Source organism: Staurois parvus, unplaced genomic scaffold (assembly GCF_062004578.1).
Source record: "Staurois parvus isolate SC_StPar_1 unplaced genomic scaffold, SC_StPar_1.0 ptg000710l, whole genome shotgun sequence".
Taxonomy (NCBI): Eukaryota; Metazoa; Chordata; class Amphibia; order Anura; family Ranidae; genus Staurois; species Staurois parvus.
In genome coordinates this window covers 429,122-449,400 of record NW_028318506.1, presented here as the reverse complement: position 1 = coordinate 449,400, position 20,279 = coordinate 429,122, and the positions used below count along the sequence as shown (strand labels likewise).

The 20,279-nt window shown below is 42.3% G+C and overlaps 1 protein-coding gene across 4 annotated transcripts in view; it reads left to right on the top strand.

Moving 5' to 3' along the window:
• RHOBTB2 (Rho related BTB domain containing 2) overlaps positions 1–20,279 on the top strand; it is a 75,888-nt gene that overhangs the window by 48,304 nt on the left and 7,305 nt on the right. For all 4 annotated transcript variants that reach the window (XM_089653402.1, XM_089653404.1, XM_089653403.1 and 1 more), the window contains 5 exons: positions 3,791–4,695; positions 14,337–14,455; positions 17,090–17,240; positions 19,516–19,604; positions 19,776–19,881. In XM_089653402.1, coding sequence (XP_089509528.1) covers positions 3,791–4,695; positions 14,337–14,455; positions 17,090–17,240; positions 19,516–19,604; positions 19,776–19,881 — 1,370 coding nt within the window. The remainder of the gene's footprint in view (positions 1–3,790; positions 4,696–14,336; positions 14,456–17,089; positions 17,241–19,515; positions 19,605–19,775; positions 19,882–20,279) is intronic.

Here is a 20,279-nt window from a genome sequence, read left to right as displayed (position 1 = left end):
GCTTTCCCTACCTAGGCCAAAGAAACATGTTTTCTATAATAGCTCACCCCCAGCAGCGCATACTTTAATTCTGCTCCTCCATTACTCTGTTTAGTCCCTTGAGAGCAAGGAAAGGAAGTCCTGTAAGGTCAGAGTTTCTCTGGTCAGTCACCAAGCATAAAGCTGTCACATTAGAGGACGGTTAACATTAGGGATACAGGGATGTTTCATGTTAGGGGAAGGGTTAGTGAGAGTGGTGTTTAAAGTAGATCATAGCACTCTGCACTAGAAGCTCAGAGCTCAAAACTACCAGAGCCTTCTCACATGGAAGAAAAATATATTTTAAATATAGTTTTTAATTATTCTTTCCAAATATATTGACATATATTTGAAATACTACAATTTTGGCTGTATTCAATATATTTAAAAATATATTTATATATATATATATATATATATATATATATATATATATATATATATACAGTGAGGAACAGAAGTATTTGAACACCCTGCAATTTTGCAAGTTCTCCCACTTTGAACACCTAAGAAACAGCAAGAATTTTGGCTCTCAAAGACCTGTTACTGTGCCTTTAAAAAGTCCACCTCTACTCCACTCATTAATCTAACTTAGTAGCACCTGTCTGAGCTCTTTAAAGACACCTGTTCACCCCACAGTCAGTTAGACGCCAACTACTACCATGGGCAAGACAAAAGAGCTGTCAAAAGACACTGGAGACAAAACTGTGGACCTCCACAAGGCTGGAAAGGGCTACGGGGCAATTGCCAAGCAGCTTGGTGAAAATAGATCAACTGTTGGAGCAATTGTTAGAAAATGGAAGAGGCTAAAGATGACTGTCAGTCTCCCTCGGACTGGAGCTCCATGCAAGATCTCACCTCGTGGGGTATCACTGATGATAAGAAAGGTGAGGAATCAGCCCAGAACTACAAGGGAGGAGCTGGTCAATGACATGAAGAGAGCTGGGACCACAGTTTCAAAGGTCACTGTGGGTAGAACACTACGCCGTCATGGTTTCAAATCATGCATTGCACGGAAGGTTCCCCTGCTCAAGTCATCACATGTCCAGGCCCGTCTGAAGTTTGCCAATGACCATCTGGATGATCCAGAGGAGGCATGGGAGAAAGTTATGTGGTCAGATGTAAAACTTTTTGGTCTAAACTTCACTCGTCGTATTTGGAGGAAAAAGATGGATGAGTTGCATCCAAAGAACACCATCCCTACTGTGAAGCATGGGGGTGGTAACATCATGCTTTGGGGGTGCTTTTCTGCGAAGGGGACAGGACGACTGCACTGTATTAAGGAGGGGATGAATGGGGTCATTTATTGTGAGATTTTGAGCAACAACCTCCTTCCCTCAGTCAGAGCATTGAAGATGGGTCGTGGCTGGGTCTTCAAACATGACAACGACCCGAAGCACACAGCCAGGATAACCAAGGAGTGGCTCCATAAGAAGCATATCAAGGTTCTGGAGTGGCCTAGCCAGTCTCCAGACTTAAATCCAATAGAACAGCTTTGAAGGGAGCTGAAACTCCGTGATGCTCAACGACAGCCCCGAAACCTGACAGATCTAGAGGAGATCTGTGTGGAGGAGTGGGCCAAAATCCCTGTTGCAGCGTGTGCAAACCTGGTCAAGAACTACAGGAAACGTTTGACCTCTGGAATTGCAAACAAAAAATGTGCCAAATATTAACGATGATTTTCCCAGGTGTTCAAATACTTATGTTCAGCAGTGCAAGACAAATAAATTCTTTAAAAATCATACAATGTGATTTCCTGAATTGTTTTTTTAAATTCTGTCTCTCAGAGTGGGAATGCACCTACAATGTGAATTTCAGACCCCTCCATGATTTCTAAGTGGGAGAACTTGCAAAATCTCAGGGTGTTCAAATACTTCTGTTCCTCACTGTATATATATATATACTGCATGTTGAAATGTGTTTTTTATATATTACAAAATATATGAAAACTATTTTTAAAAAAATATATTCCTCAGATTTTTTTTAACATATAAAAAAGTAATTTTAACATATATTTTTACATATATTTGTAAATGCATTCCAAAAATGTAGATTAAATGTATTTTTAAAGACATACAGTACATCTGAAAATGTATTTTTAAAAATATTTTTCATATATTTTGTAATAAAAACACATTGCAACATACAGTATATATATATATATATATATATATATATATATATATTTATATATATATATATATATATAAAAATATATTTTGAAATATATTGAATATGGCCAAAATTGTAGTATTTCAAATATTCAAATATATGTCAATATATTTGGGAAGAATATTTTTAAAATATATTTAAAATATATTTTTATTCCATGTGGGTTGCCTAAAGGTAGGCTTAAACTGGCCATATGCGGTTTGAATGTCGGCAGTTACAGCAGTTCAGTTTAGTGTTAGTGTGAGTGTTAAAGGCAGGGTTAACGTTAGGGATACAGGGATGTTTCATGTTAGGGGAAGGGATAGTGAGAGGTGTTTAGAGTAGAGCATAGCAAAAAATGTAGATTAAATGTATTTTTAAAAACATACAGTATATTTGAAAAATGTATTTTTAAAAATATTTTTCATATATTTTGTAATAAAAACACATTTCAACATACAGTATGTATATATATATATATATATATATATATATATATATATATATATATTGCATATGGCCAAAATTGTAGTATTTCAAATATATGTCAATATATTTGGGAAGAATATTTTTAAAATATATTTTTATTCCATGTTGGTTGGCTAAAAATTAAAGCTGACGTTTAATCTTCCTATATTTTCCCCTGCCATCAGCATGCTAAAGACATTTTTTTTTACAATAAAACTTTTCTGTTTTCATTACATTTCTTATTTTAGGCCTAGTGACATGATAACTGTTTCTTTGCTTTTCTATGCAATGCACACAGATCATGACTGGTGGGAGGAGCTGGGTACTTGACATAGTTTCCTGAAATCATCACAGCACCATGCCTCAGTATTCCTCCCAAGAGACCTCAATATAGGTGCAAGCACTGGGATGGCTTTTGTAAGGAGTTATACAAATGGGTGGATGTCAGTCTGGAGAAGCAGGGAATCCTCAGCAGGCTGCATTTGTGATTGATGCTGAGCCTGCACTATTGAAAGAACTGCAATCCAATGAATGAAATGGGGTATGACAGGTTGAGAAGGATAGTCAGGCTAGGGGGGTTAATGGATGATGCTGGACGTCCTCTTGCCAGGAAATCAGGCAGCCTCTATCTGACATGCTGAAGCTTCTAATGCATGGTGTGAGAAGATCACAGATTGCAGTGAAACCAGAGGAAGCAAATTCCGTACAGGACAGCATGTAAAGCTTGATGTTAGCTTTAAAATTTCTTTTACCTGTCAAAAAATATGTACTATGTTACCACTATTCTTGTGTTACTTCTTTAAGGCAGATCAGTAGAACTGAAGGCAAAACGTTTTTTTGGCACCTATGTCCCGTCGAGGGGATTTCCGTTCATTTCTTGTCCCATAGCCACAACAGGAAGTGAAAGGAAATCCATAAAAAGGAGGGAAATCCCTGGTATTTACTAAGGTCACCAGAACTAATGTCCCCATTTAAGATTTTCCCTCTACTTCTGTTCTGGTGACATTACTGATCTTCTACTTGCCTAGCTGTCATGCTAATCCAGTGGCTTCAGTGCTTCTTAAACATTGATCTAGAAAAAGTATATCCTCTTGCTAATTTAAACTAATTTACTGCTCATCTGTTTCTGATATTTGTTCTTTCTTTGTAACAGGCCAATTCGCCCTCAGGAGATTCTTCCACCTGAGAAGGGTCGGGAGGTAGCCAAAGAGCTGGGCATTCCATACTATGAAACTAGCGTGGTTGCTCAGTGTGGCATCAAGGAGGTTTTTGATAATGCCATCCGTTCAGCACTTATCTCTCGCCGCCATTTACAATTCTGGAAGTCACATTTACGAAGCGTGCGTAAACCATTACCACAGGCCCCTTTTCTTCCTCCACGGCCTCCTCCACCCGTCATTGTTGTTCCAGATCCCCCAGCACAAAGTGAGGATCACCCTGGGCACCTTCTGGAGGAGGCATCTTGTGCTGATGTGGTGCTGGTGGTCCAAGAAAGGATTCGAATTTATGCCCACCGCATCTACCTCTCCACTGCTTCCTCCAAATTCTGTGACCTTTTCCTCATGGAAGATGGAGACCCACCTGCCCAAGCCAGGGACCCTCTTCTACGTGCCTCCAGCTTTGATGCCTGTGAGGCTTCAGGAGAAACTGAGGGAGGAGGAATGAGAACCTCAGCCAGTGATGGTACATTGGGAAGGGAAGGGGACAGAGACTTATCAGGATGGAGCAGGGCCTTTGAGAGCATACGAAGTGGAGTTCTGGAAGAACCGCCTGGCTACAGGGCCAGAAGAGTGACTGTTGTAAAAATGGACAGCTCAGTGAGGTCTGGACCATTCAGAGCTGTGCTTAAATATTTATACACTGGGCGACTGGATGAACGGGAACCAGAGTTGATGGAAGTTGCCCATATTGCAGAACTGCTGGAGGTGTTTGACCTGCGAATGATGGTGGCTAACATTCTGAATCGAGAAGCCTTTATGAACCAAGAAATAACCAGGGCTTTCCATGTCCGGAGGAGCAATCGCATCAAGGAGTGTCTAGCAAAAGGGATCTTCTCTGGTGAGTTGATGAAAATAGAATATCTTGATAGCCATTGCAGTTTGGGAATAGACAGTTGTAAAGTTAGCATAGATACAGTATAAAAAATGGCAGTTGCCCAATATCTCTCTGTCTTTGCAGGATTTCAGGAAGATTTGTGTCTGTAGGCACCACCAGACACTTGCGGGCAACCATTTTTAAACCTTTAAATTTGTTTATAGACTAATAATGTGAACCAAAATTACTTAACCCCTTTGCGCCAGCACCTCGTGGCCCTTTAAGGGTTTCAGAAGCCAGAAGGTGGGGCGGGGTTTTAGGGTCATGTGACCGCTGTGATTCGCTGTCACGGCGGTCACATGATCGGGAAACGTCCCAATCGAAAGAGAAGATCGGGTCCTTTCCGTGAGTACTGGACATATGTGCTGGGAGCGCGCAGGGCGCGCGCTCTCAGCACATATGTTTTTCTTAATTGCACACAAATGTGCGCCCACTCAGTGTTTAGGCCCAGACGCCGGGAGGCCGCACATTTGTGTGTGGCCGACGTGAAGAGGTTAACAATTTGCCACATGTGAAAATGCAAAACAATGGAAGAAAAATTGTATAAATGGACAACACAAGAAAATACAAATAATGTCCAATGTGTCAGTAAGATCCATTTAAATAATAGTTGCTTGAAAGCCAAAAGATAGGTGAACAGGTGCTGGTGTCATTAGTAACAGAAAAAACAGGTGACCACTTCCAGGTACTTCAGGTGACCCCCACATGGATTTACACACACCACAAAGGATGGACCTTCTATTACTAGATAGGACTCACTGCGTTTTTTTGGTTGGACCCACTGTGTCTCCTGTCATCAACTTGACCATTCACATGTGCCAGGAATGCGATTTCTTTCCATGCAATACACTGCCACTCAAAATGCAGTATCAGGGAAAAGGTTCATTGCGCAGAGCAGCTGACTTTATTAAACCATATAAACCTAACAATTGCCGAGATATTGGGTACCACGTTTTGTAAGTGTAAAATTTGTAATATTTTTGATTGCCAAGTCTTAATTAAATACTGCACAATGAGAGATTCTGTCTTTGTGGTCCTTGGGTGACATTGATGGAGAGACATAGGGTACACAGGACAAGAGATGATTGGAGGAAAAGTGAGGAACAGCAGGTGGAGAGCATCTGGGGCCCACAGCACTTTATGACCTTCTCTTTTATATAAGAGGGTCATCATGGATCTTTGGTGAGTGTATTGTGGTGACACAGGAGGTGAAGCACTTTGGGAAGATTCGGTGGCACAGAAACAGTATTTCTATAATGGTGTTGGACTGCATGTAGCACCATTTATTGTTTATGTTATTTTGGTTCATGGCATTTGGAGATTGAGTGCGGGGAGTCTATGGGAATTGCAAGTGTCCACTTGCCCCCGGTTCTATATATGCGGCCATGTGGGCTGTGTGGTGCACAGGCACGAGAGCCCATTCATTGGAATGAGCTCCCATGCCCCGGGACACCCAGGGAAGAAGTCCTTGCACTCCTTTTCCAGTGCAGGCGGTGTGCCATTAGAACTAATGGCACCCGCCCGTGGGTCCGCATTTCTCTGTGGTGGTGCGACTGCACGGATTTTTGTGCGCATCCGCAGCGGCACCACCCGCACAGATGGGAACATAGGGTAATAGTTTCACTTTCAAAACTAGGAACACCACAAGGTGGTCTTAAAGGGGCAGCTAAAAAAAAAATTGCACCGCACCTGCTCTTAAAGGGGCAGCTACAAAAATATTGCAACACACCTATATTGTGCAGGTTTACATAAGGTTTCATTATATTTGTATTTCACTCTTGGTAATATGTGAATGGTATTATGGTTCTGCACAGGCAGTAATTTAGCTTGGAGGAAAGGCACCATATCTCTTTTATTTCTTTCTTATTTTTATTTGGTTTTATTTGGTTCATGGTATTTGCAGACTGTAAACGCTCACTTTTAGTTTTACTATTATTTGAATGTGACTTACTGATACATTGGACATTATTTGTATTTTCTTGTGTTGTCCATTTATATCATTTCTTTTCCATTTTTTGCATTTTCACACGTGGCAAATTGTTAAGTAATTTTGGTTCAAATTTTTGGCAGAGCAGTCTATATACATGTCTATAGGCCTCACTAATGTGGAAGTTAGACACATTTTGAAGACTACAGCAGTCATAATCACATTCATCTGTGTTTCTTTACTTTTGGCTTCTTTTGGTTTTGCCTGTGGCGCAGTTTTCATTGTTAACCATTTTTTAAGGCAAAGATCAGATGGACAGGCTTAAACTTTAACCATTTCCTATCTGGCCCAGGGGCGGACTGACAACTCATGGGGCCCCCGGGCAATAGGGGATCATGGGGCCCCTGTGTCCTTGCCCAAACTCAAAAAAGCCTAAGAAAAAGGTACCAGGGGCATCTCATGGGGCCCCCTACTGACCCCGGGCCCTCGGGCAGCGCCCGAGTTTCCAAATGGGCAGTCCGCCCACTGATTCTGGCCCATGTACATAAATGGCCGGACGGGAGCAGTGCAGGAGAAAGTTGCTGTTTAAAAATGCGCGCGCTCCGGAGGACAGAGCGCAACACTGATCACTGTACGGGAACTCTGTGTGGGGTCCTGATCATGGGATCACTGATTGGCCAATCAGCGATCACATGAATAGTAGTAAGCAAGATGTCACTTCCTGACATCATTGCTTACTAGTGAAATTTGTGAATGATCACAGGGGTTACATGGTACAGGGCTATTCACAACATCATTGTACCATGTGACAAGCTGTGACCAATCACAGCTCTCACAGTATTTCTCAATGGCTGCAAGAATGCAGCCAGAGAGAAGGAGAAATTATTGCTTTGACAGCCTTTATGGATGTAAAAGCAATCAGTGTAAAGAAAAAAAAAATCTTCATCACACCCCACAAGTAGTACAGTGTCACTATGTTGACACTGTACTGCTATAGTGACAGTATGTTAAAAGTAAGACAGTATGTTAATTTTTGGTTATAAACTAATTTGGGATATTTTTTTTACTAAAAAGATAACTGAATAAATTTTGTCCAAGATGTATGAAGAAAGATTATTTATTTGCAAACTTTTATAAGAAAAACACTTTTTTTCAAACTGTTTGGATTTTTCATTTATATAGCAAAAAAAATTCCAGTGGTGAATAAATACCACCAAAATAAAGTTTTATCTGTCTCAAAAAAATGCTAAAAAATGAATATGAGTACAGTGTTGCATGACCGCGCAATTGTCATTCAAAGTGTGATAGCACTGAAAGCTGAAAATTGGCCTGGACAGGAAGGGGGTGAAAGTGTCCGGACTTGAGGTGGTTAAACAATCACAATTGTTTTTCCCAGAGAGAAGCTGGCATCAAGAGTGGTTCATGCTAATGTATGAATTCATGGCACAAGCAGGGTGATGACTAGTCTCAGATCCTGCGTTCACCTAAAGGCCGCACTTTCAGTTGTTAACTGCATGCATAAAATAACCTGATCAGGGGCGGACTGACAACTCATGGGGCCCCCGGGCAATAAGGGATCATGGAGCCCCTGTGTCCTCTCCCACACCCAAAAAAACCTATGAAAAAGCCGATGAAAGGTACCAGGGGCATCTCATGGGGCCCCCTACTGACCCCGGGCCCTCGGGCAGTGCCCGAGTGCACGAATGAACAGTCCGCCCCTGAACCTGATACTGCTGAAGATGTGCTTAGATAAGCTGAATTTTTGTAATCTAATGATTTAGTGTGATTGGCTACGTTCTGAATACATTTCTCTAGCCTCTGCTTAAAAAGCAACATCAAGAGTTCCTATCTCCTTGCAACTTTCTGCTGTAAAACCAGAAATGTTAATAAAAACCTGGTGGTTTTACAAGGCTTGTAAAGTGACAAAAGTGTAAAAAGTGAAGGCAAACTATGTTCAAAAGTGTTCGGCAGCTTTATGATCTAAAGCCTCTTATTACTTTAAGGGCTCATTCACACTTGACTTTATTTCTAACTCTTGCCAAACGACCCTATAGCGTTTGACAGGCGTTTGGGAAGCGTTTTTAATGCTCCCCAAACGCCCTATGCGCGATTGTGAGGCGTTTGATAGGCGTTTGCCAAGCGTTAAAACTGCACCACAAACGCCTATAATGAAGTTAAATGGTATTATTGCTCCGCAAACGCCTGCCAGGCGTTTGAGAAGCCTCACCATAGACTTGAATGGGAGGCTTCAACACCTCCTGACTCGACATGAGGTGCCAGTTTTGCCCTGACGCAACGCTAACGCTTCAGTGTGAACAGCACTGTGTGCTGCCATGTGCAGAATAAAAAATGCTTCCCAAACGCCTGTCTGACAAAGCTTATTATTTATTATTTATTTATTTCAGGTACTTATATAGCGCCGTCAATTTACGTAGCACTTTACATATATATTGTACATTCACATCAGTCCCTAACCCTCAAGGGGTGTACAATCTAAGGTCCCTAACTCACATTCATACACATACTAGGGACAATTTAGACAGGAGCCAATTAACCTACCAGCATGTCTTTGGAGAGCAGGAGGAAACCCACACAGGCAGGTGGTGCTGTGGTCAGGATTTGAACCAATGACTCTAGTACTGCCAGGCAGAAGTGCTAACCATTTAGCCACTGTGCTGCCTAGTGTGAATGTAGCCTAACACATAGGTGCTTTTACAGGCAACATTGAGAAATCTACCATTAAAGTGGTATTAAATTTACCATCAGCCCCGGTTCACACTGATGCGGTGCGGAATTTTCAGTGTTTTCTGTGTGAACTCCGCACCGCATCAGAATCACACCCCGCTTATGCAAACCGCTGGGGGTGTGTATGTTAACAACACCCCGAAAAATGGTCTTCAAAACGTGGAATAATGTGCAGAATCGGATCGCTAGGTGTGAATACCCGTGTGATCCGATTCTAGTGCGGACCAAAAAAAGGGTCCTGCACGTTTTTGGTACGGGTGCGGTGCAGTCCGATTCTGTACATCGTGGCGTGCTGTGCAGAATTGGATCGCTAGGTGTGAATACCTATGCAATCCGATTCTAGTGCAGACCAAAAAAAGGATCCTGCACGTTTTTGGTGCGGTGCGATTAGAGCCAAACAAAATGTATGGCTCTGATCGCACCGCACACAAATCGCATGTGATTTGCACAGGAATGCAGTGCGGTTCCTGTGCGAATCACATGTGATCTACTGCACCACATATATGTGAACCCAGGCTTAAAGGACCCTGTATTCACTATATCGGATCTCCCACAGTACACAGAACATGGAAATGTAATTATTTTAGTAAATATAAACTGCTAAATACCTTTTCTCATCAGCAGTTAGAGACGTCTTTTGACTTCTATCAGTGTCCAGCAAAGCACTGGTTACAGCTTGTAGGAGTTTTCATTCTCCTGTAGGAGGATGCAGAACCCCTTACCTCTGTCTGGACAGTGCTGATTGGCCCTGTTCTGATCACATGCACTCAGCCAAGAAAAAAAAATCTCTAGCATTGCAGATCAAACTGAGCATGTGCAGCTTGCTCCAGAGTCTCTATTCTATAAGATGTTTAGGAGACACTGAAAAAGGAGAGGATCAGAGAAGACAGGATCAAACATTCTTTTTACACAAGCATGCTTTACTGCATATACAGACTGATTTTACTGTTGTGTGTTTAGTAACACTTTAAAATTTCAGGTTTAGGGACATAAAGGAGCAAATGATTGCTTTCTTTGTCATTTCGCCATAGTTGTAAAATACATTCACTGCCAGCAACTTGGCTAGATCAGGTTGCTTTCACTTCACATCTAGCGTTTCCATTTTTTCGATGAATAATGTCTTGTAGGCTTCAATATATTAAATGTGACACTTGTACAAATTGCAAAATAGCAACTGTAGCAGTTGTTAGGTCTGGCTGGTTCTTGCATATTTTCAATGGACAGTTCACTGAATTTATTAAAGGTTTGCTTGTTGCTTCCTTGGGAGGCTTGATCCCGCAACACATAGACTGGAACGGCAAATAGAAATTAGAGTGTTGGGCAGCACAATGGTTAAAAGGGTTAGCACTTCCACCTGGCAGTACTAGGGTCGTTGGTTCAAATCTCAGCCATGGCACCTCCTGCCTGGAGTTTGCATGTTCTCCCTGTGCCTGTGTGGGTTTCCTCCCACACTCCAAAGTCATGCTGAATGTATGAATGTAAGCTAGGGACCTTAGATTGTGCACCCCTTGAGGATTAGGGACTGATGTGAATGTACAATATATATGTAAAAGTGCTGTGTAAATTGACGGCGCTATATACAGTTGCAAGAAAAAGTATGTGAACCCCTTGGGATTACGTGGAGTTTTGCATGAATTGGGCATAAAATGTGCTCTGAACGTCATCTAAGTCACAATAGAAGGACACAGTCTGCTGAACATAATACTACACAAACATTAGATGTTGCCATGGTTTAATTGCACATAACATGTACACATTCACAGTGCAGGGAGGAAAAAGTATGTGAACCTTTGGACTTAATAACTGGTTGACCCTCCTTTGGCAGCAATAACCTCAACCAAACGTTTCCTGTAGTTGCAGATCAGACCTGCACAACGATCTGGAGTAATTTTGGACCACTCCTCTTCACAAAACTGTTTCAGTGTAGCAATATTCTTGGGATGTCTGGTGTGAATCGCTCTCTTAAGGTCATGCCACAGCATTTCAATCGGGTTGAGGTCAGGACTCTGACTGGGCCACTCCAGAAGGCGTATTCTGTGCTGTTGCAGCCATTGTTTTGTTGAATTACTTGTATGCTTTGGGTCATTGTCCTGTTGCATCACCCATCCTCTGCGGAGCTTCAGTTGGCGGACAGATGGTCGTATGTTTTCCTGCAAAATGTCTTGATAAACTCTGGAATTCATTTTCCCATCAATGACAACAATCCATCCAGGCCCTGAGGCAGCAAAGCAGCCCCAAACCATGATGCTCCCTCCGCCATGTTTTACAGTGGGGATGAGGTTTTGATGTTGGTGTGCGGTGCCTTTTTTTCTCCACACATATTGTTGTGTGTTCTTCCCAAACAACTCAATCTTGGTGTCATCTGTCCACAGTATATTTTGCCAGTAGTGCTGTGGAACATCCAGGTGCTCTTTTGCAAACTTCAAACGTGCTGCAATATTCTTTTTGGACAGCAATGGCTTCCTCCGTGGTGTCCTCCCATGTACTCCATTCTTGTTTAGTGTTTTCCTTATTGTAGATGTGTCAACAAAAATGTTAGCATGTGCCAGAGATTTCTGTAGGTCTTTAGCTGACACTCTGGGATTCTTCTTTACCTCATGCAGCATTCTGCGCTGTGCTCCTGTAGTCATTTTTACAGGACGACCACGCCTAGGGAGAGTAGCAACAGTGCTAAACTTTCTCCATTTGTAGACCATCTGTCTTACCGTGGACACATGAACATCAAGGCTTTTGGAGATACTTTTGTAACCCTTTCCAGCTTCATGCAAGTCAACAATTCTTGATCGTAGGTCTTCTGAGGGCTCTTTTCTGCAAGGCATGGTTCACATCAGACAGTGCTTCTTGAAACCAGTAAACTCAAAACAGGTGTGTGTTTTTTAAGGGCAGGACAGCTGTCAGCAACACATCCAATATCATCACACTGATTGGAGTCAAGGTTGGCTCACTCCTGGCTCCAATTAGCTCTGGGAGAAGTCATTAAGGTAGGACCTCACATACTTTTTCCTCCCTGCACTGTGAATGTTTACATGTTATGTGCAATTAAACCATGGCAACATCTAATGTTTGTGTAGTATTATGTTCAGCAGACTGTGTTCTTCTATTGTTGTGACTTAGATGACGTTCAGAGCACATTTTATGCCCAATTCATGCAAAACTCCACGTAATCCCAAGGGGTTCACATACTTTTTCTTGCAACTGTAAGTACCTGAAATAAATAAATATTGTGGAACTCTAGGCAAAATAGTTTTTTTTACAATTTGGATAGAGTGTGGAGTGGTGAGAATATCTGCCTGTTTTTTTTTATAGCTGTGTCTCTGTTGGGGATAGTTCTCAACATTTTCTGTCCTGGTAACAGGAAATGATTCGAAACAGCTTATTCAGGAATGCAAGCACCAATAAAAACCTGACAGAGCTAACTGTGTCCCCACTGGGGAGATACTTCTGGCTTCCAGTCCTGGTGACACAACAATCTTTACAGTGTCAACACAGACAGCGCAGAATTATAACAAATGTTCTTTTGTCAAAGCTTAACAATATTTTGTCTGGAGTTCTAAAGCTCTGAAATTCTAATTTCTAATCCTATGTTCCTGCCACTGGGCAAGTCCATTAATGACAATTACAGGCAGATCTATGGAAAAGAATGTATCCGCAATTTATAATAATTAATATGTAACTACCAAAAATGCTGATGTGTAAAGTATAGATATTATTGCACATATACAGTATGACACATGACTTATATGTGACTTCTGAAAACCAATCAGGAGTTTCTGGTGTGTCTTGGTAACGTTTTTTAAAGCCACGGTAAGCATGTTCTATGCTGATAAAGTGGCTGCTCACATGCTCACGGATAGCCATGAATATCTTACATCTGTCAAGAACAGGACTCTCCAGATTTTCTTAACATTGGGCGAGTTTACTGTCCGTCAGATTTTAAGGGGGCTGGACTGTGGCCAATTGGAGTAAAAAAATGTCCTGGCATCAATGGGAACAAACAATGCCCAATTATGGTGTCAGCGTGTCCCATCGTTGATGTGATTGGGAGGAATTGTGCCCCTTCATTGGTGTCAGAGGGAGAAACAGTGCCCCACTGATGGTGTCGTTGACAGCAATTATGCCCTATTGTTGGTGTCAGTGGCTGGAATAGTGCTCTAAGGGCTCGTTCACACTTGACTTTATTTCTAACGCTTGCCAAACTCCCCTATAGCATTTGACAGGCATTAGACAGGCGCTTGGGAAGCGTGTTTAGTGCTCCTCAAACGCTCCCCAAACGCTCCCCAAACGCCCTATGCATGGTTTCGAGGCTTTTGATAGGCGTTTGCCAAGCGTTAAAACCGCACCACAAACACCTATAATGAAGTTAAATGGTATTAACCAGGGGCGGACTGACCATTTGGAAACTCCCGGGGTCAGTAGGGGGCCCCATGAGATGCCCCTGTTACCTTTTTCATATGCTTTTTTGAAGTTGGACAAGGACACAGGGGCCCCATGATCCCCTATTGCCCGGGGGCCCCATGAGTTGTCAGTCCGCCCCTGCTTCATACTAATCTGTTGCGGGTTTGGGTTGTCTTTATAAATCCTACTTGCTGCATTTTTGGTGCGAGTTTGGTGCTGTAAAAAAAAACAAAACCGCACTTCCCCATTAAAATCAATGGAAACGAAAAAAATAAAAAAACGCACCCTTGTTGCTTTTTTGGTATTTTTAGCCACATGTCCTATATAAAACGCAGCACAAATGTGGTAAAACTTGGCAAAAACGCATATATAGATATGTAAAAAGTGTCAAAGTAGTGTAAAAGTAGCCTAATTCAGGCTGAAATATAAATATAGACTTTTTTTTCAGTTTTGTGATATATATTGCTATTTACTTTGAAGGGATTTTTGTTTTTCTTCCTCCTTTTTCTGTCTACTTATCCTTTCTTCCATTCATCAGATGTCACTTTCGTGCTGGATGACGGAAGTATAAAGGCCCATAAGCCTCTGCTGATCTCCGGCTGTGACTGGATGGCAGCCATGTTTGGAGGCCCCTTTTTGGAGAGTAGCACAGCTGAGGTGAGTTTTTGTAAAACTGTGGATTATATTTATGCCAAGAGGCAGCTGATTTAATTTGGTAGATCTTTGATTTATGTCTGGTAAAGGTTGTGTCAGAGCTGGAGAACGGAATGAGGGTGGAGTGTAGGGTTACTACAGTTCATGAAGGAGGTTGATGATCTGCATCCTGCCTATTTATTACAGGTATTTATATAGCACCAACAATTAACCCAGCGCTGTCATAACAGTGGGACTCCTCCGCTGTCAGAATACACTGATCAGTACTGCAGCCGATTGGCTGCAGCCCGCTGATGGAGAAAGATGTTCCAACACTCCTTTTGGACAGAATTTGATTGTTAGATCAACTCCTGTCAAGCGGGAATGGCCATAGAGAGATCGAAATTCGGCTGGTCCCTGTTGAACTGTCTGAATTTCAATCCATCTATGGCCAGCTTTAGGCCCAGGCTTTCATGCAAAGCTTTACCTTTTATGTAAGTTCAGAACCAGTATAACAACGCTTGGTGCTCAGCTTTCCCCAGTCATTCAACTGCCAAATGCCAGAGCTTCTCCCTATCCAGAGAGGATCTGACGTGCCAGTTAATGTCATGGGGAAGACTCTGTGACAAGAGGGCGCAGAACTAAACATGGGGTGCAATGCAGCAGAGACCATTTATACATCCTGGACCAGGGATGCCGGGTCTTCCTCAAGCCAAAAGGAACTGATCTGAAGTGCAGGTAATTATTTTAAATTATGCACTTTAGTGAACATGACAGGTTTACTTTAGGACTATGCTAACTGTCTTGATGGGCTCATCAATTAAAGTGAGTGAGTGAAGGGCTTTCTTTTTTGGAGAAAATGCTGCCCCAGGCTCTTTTCAGTGCTTGACTTGTAACCAAAATCTGATGAGAGGAGGGATCAGCCAACCTGATCTCTGATGTTGCATTCATAGAAGGTGCTCAGAGCAGTATTTTCGTATTTTCTCCAGAATAAGATAACAATTTATGCTCTTCTGTCTTTTTTGATCGATCTCAGCAAGACTAGTAATATGCCTTTAAAGGAGAAGTATAGCCAAATATATTTTGTCTATACTTCTCCTGGGGATCACAGGAGTGCTAAAGCCCGTTGTCAGTGGTCATCACTCAGCCAGTTCAGGCTCAGGAAAGATCCTGATTTTACAGTTAGGATCCACCCAAATGCCTGGTTCAGCAGCTGGATCAGCCTTTCAGCGAGTTGCTGGGAGACTGAGCCATCTGCTCTTGCCCCCTGCACAGCCTGATGTTCCATTGAGAGCTGGAGGGGCAGAGCAGAGAGCCAGTGAATGGCAGTCACAGTGAATGCTGAAAACTGAGTGATCAGAGGTCTTTGATTGCTCTGTTCTCAGTCTTAGAAGTGTTAGGGGACAGATGCAGCACCAGACTGATGCTGCATCCATCGCTAAGAACCGCAAATGTGAAAAAATGCAGCTAAACGCTAATACAAAATGCTAAAAAACACTGAAGAACTCACATTTTTAACATGGCTTTACACAGCTAATATTACCAGCCTTATTAAATACTCAGTGTGCATGGAGCCTTAATATTTATTTTTTTTAAACCCATACTTCTCTTTTAAAGTTTTCTAAATTCAAGAACAAATATTGAATGTGTTGAAGTTTAACAGTCTTTAGATGTGGTAGCTGTATTAGTTTTCTTTCTTTTAGTTTTTTTTTACTTTATTTTCACACTCTGCTAGTAACACACTTCTTGTCCCAGGATGACAACATGCACTCACATGCACTCACTGTACTGTATCAATTGAGGAGCAGTGTTGCTACCATAGAACAGGACTACAAACACCTCCTTCTCTCATCTCCTCCATAACATAGAGGGAAGGGTTCTTTAGTGTTTAGAGATAGCTGGGAACAACATAAGGGATAAGAATGCAGCACAGGCAGCGAGCACAGAGAGCTATCAGCTGATAAGACGGCAAAATCAACTGTCGTTTTTGCACTTATTGAACAAATAAAATTCCCTCTTACCCCCAGTTCACATATATGCAGCCGTGTGGTCTGCATTTTGCATGGGCACGAGAGCCCATTCATTTGCCCCGTGACACGCAGAGAAGAAATCCCTGCACTTCTTTGGAAATAACAGCACGCACGGGGACCTCGGTTCCCAGTACGGTTGCGTTTTCCAGTGCAGGCGGCGTGCCATTAAAACTAATGGCACCCGCCCGCGGGTCCGCTTTTTTCTGTGCTTGTGGTGCAGCTGCACGGATTTTCATGCGGATCCACAGCGGCACCACCCGCACAGATGTGAACCTAGGGTTAGATTGTAAGCTCCAAGGAGCGGGGCCCTCCTAACCCTCTTGTATTGAACTGTATTGTTGCTGTATTGTCTCACGTTATATTGTAAAGCGCTGAGCAAACTGTTGGCGCTATATAAATCCTGTATAATAATAATAATATAACAAAACACAAACGGTAACATGACAAATTTAATTGTTTAAGGGTTTAAATATCTTTAATGTAGCATTTGAGTATAGACTTACTTTAAGTGGGCCTTTACTGTATCTATACATTATAAACTGTACACTTTCTAAAAATATACTGTATATGGCTTCTGCGTAGCCTGTTTCTTGTTCTTTCATTAAACAAGGTTGTTGTGCATCTGCAGGTGGTGCTCCCCTATACCTCTAAGGCCAGTATGCGTGCAGTGCTTGAGTATCTCTACACTGGGCAGTTCACTGCAGGATCTGATCTTGACCCACTGGACCTCATCATACTGGCAAACAGACTTTGCCTGCCCCATTTAGTGGCTCTGACAGGTAAATATTGTGCTTATCATGAGTAATGTTGAAGGCCTTGGGTAGTCTACTGCAGCTTGTTTGTGTTTGTGCATGCGCGGTAATGCACGTTATGTTGCATGAAGGCAGCTGATTCATGCTAACACACCAAAATGGACCAAAAATTGGGCAAGCACCAATTTTCCAATTGTAAATGTAATCAGTTCAGTTTATTAACTGTGAACACTTCTGTATAAGTAACTTCAGGCTACTTGGGAGGGGAATAAATGTGTTCAAATAAATCTCTTGGCTCTGTGCCAGGCTGCAGAAGGCCACCAGTTAAAACCTGCTTTTAAAATCAAAATAAATTCAGAGGTCTCTGATTTTCATCCAATAACTTTGAAAAGGTCTGAATCATGGATCACATGGTAAGCACATGACACTATTTTTTGGTTCTTCCACACCGGTAATAATGTATGATATGGTTATGATGTCAGCATTACCAAGTATTAATCTCTAGACCTAGCAAAAGGCAGATAACAGCCACCCTGATAGACTATTTTACTTTGGCCCATGGGCTGAATGAAAAACTAAACGGATTCTTCCTTCCATTCTAAAGCTGGCCATTGGTAATTGGCCAACTGGAAATTTGACCAGTTCAGCAGGGACTGGCCAAACTTAGATTGGTGTGTGTGGCTGTCCCTGCTCAACGGGTTGGTCTATCAGTATACAATCTCCTGGAAGAGGAATTCCTCCATCCACATCCTTTGTGTGGATGGAGGAATATGTACATTTTTTTTAGTAAAATCTAATTGTGTATGCCCAGCTTTACAGTGTAGATGGATACGGGGTTATTGAATTCTGACAGCCATCACCACAGGCTGTCACAATATCTGAACAGTGGCTGCGCCTGATTGGATGCAGGCTCTATTTGGCTGACACCGCCCAGAATAAGAAACTCTTTCTGGTTTTTGTTGTCTATTTCCTTGCTGGGAAGATTTACGCTCTCTGTTTGTGCTTATTATCATAGTTATAGTATCAAAAATTGTACAGTTGTTACAAGAACAAGAAATAAGCAGAAATCCTCTGATGGGACATACCGGTGACAACTAAGCGAGGAATTTAACTTACTTTGTGGAGGTTTCTGCATACTTCTTGTTGTGCCTCTGGGGCAGCCAGTGGGATACAGCAACAAGAACCTGACAGGTGTTTTAACCCTTCTCTTTTCTATAAAAAAATGCTTTGACTTGAGATAGGTCTTATTCAAGCGGGTACTGGTCCCCGTACTGCGTGCAGGAGGAATGTATTCTGGCATCAGTAGCTGTGTGCAGGCAACCGGCTGCATGGACACAGCCACATATCAAATTTTGACAGCCTGGCAGCAATGAGTGCACAACCACAAACACACAATTTGATTTACCAAAGGCAAATAGACTGTGCACTTTGCAAGTGAAGCTTCACTCTCCAAAAATACCCAATCACATACAGGGCTGCTGTTAGAAACCACGGGGCCCCATACAGCCAACCTGACTACCCTTCCTCCCCAAAAAATACATAGTTTACTATGCTTCAGTTATGAACAAAGTGAGTGATCTGTACCAATCACTCATTGCGTTCATTCAGGGAAGGAAGTGGATGGTAAATGGGACATATTTACCAGACGCTTCCCCCACTCTCCATCCTGAACGTTCATATTGTGTGATTGCAGCTGCCGGTGGGAATGAGAGGAGAGAAGCCAGCAGCACTTTGGGGGTGGGGGCACACAGGAGAGCCTGGGCAGCTGGGAGAAACATACGGTTCACAGGAAGGGTGATGGGTGCAGCAGGGTAAATTACTGGAACCGATCCCCTGTAGGGTTTTCTCTGCAGCAGCTGAAAGCCAGTGGGAGGGAGAGAAGAAGAAGCCAGCTTTCAGCTGCTGCAGAAAGATCCATACAGGGGATCAGTTCTAGTAACTGGCCCCCCACCGTGCCAATCACCCTCTCTGTCCACATCAAATTTACCCAGCTGCCTGGTCCCCCCTCCTGGCCTGGGCCCCGTAGAGCAGGACTGCTGGTACCTTCTTATCCACAGTCCTGATCACATATAAGGAAAATTTAAAAAAAACTGCATTTTTGCTTGCACATGATTGGATGAGAGAAATAAGCAAAGCTTCCCCTCATTTACTAAGCTCTGGAGCAACTGCACTAGCAAAGTGCCCAGTCTATTTGCCTTTAGTAAATCAATCTCCAGCCCCAACCCTTTACACCTTAACAGCTAATTTATTGTTGTCAGTGTTGGAGTTTTCTGGTCTGATCTGTATGTTTGTTCTGTAACAGAGAAACACACAGTGTCGGTGATGATGGACGCATCTCTGAATAACAAGGACATAGATGGAGACGCTCTTATGTTACTGGAGGCTGCCCAGGTAAATGGTGTGACTATACAGCTGACTCCCTGATTACATAGTTAGTCTGGCTGAAAAAAGACAAAAGTCTATCCAGTTCAACCATAACTTCTTCCACTCTGCTCAGATTTTATCTATCAGAATAATGTACTCTGCCCTCCTCCTCACCCACTTACCATCTCATTCTTCTAGTTCCATGGAGCTCAGCAGCTGGCAGCCTGGTGTTTACATCACATCTCTACAAACTACAACCGTGTCTGCAGAAAATTCCCCAGAGAAATTAAGCTCGTCTCCCCAGGTGAGTCATTTGGGACATCTAACCTGGTAAACATCTTACCAATATATTACCTGTAAACCTAAAGAACACCTGTCCCTCAGCAATAGACGGGAAGGATTTATGTATTGGCTGGTAATGCTGATGGTGTATTGTACACTGTGTTTGCCCTTTTGTTTTGTTCTTCTTTATTCAAAGCTCAATAAAACAGAAAAAAAAACTAGTCGGCACAGACAGCTTAATTAAATTGATTCTAACATTTACATAGGTTAAAAAAAACAGTTCTTTTTGTTGCACAGATTTGCAGTTACTGCATCACGACACATCTGCATAGTGTGCTCCCTAAGTTTAAACTGAGCGCCCCACCTAGGACATATAGGGGTTTATGTACTAAAACTGGAGAGTACAAAAACAGGCTTACT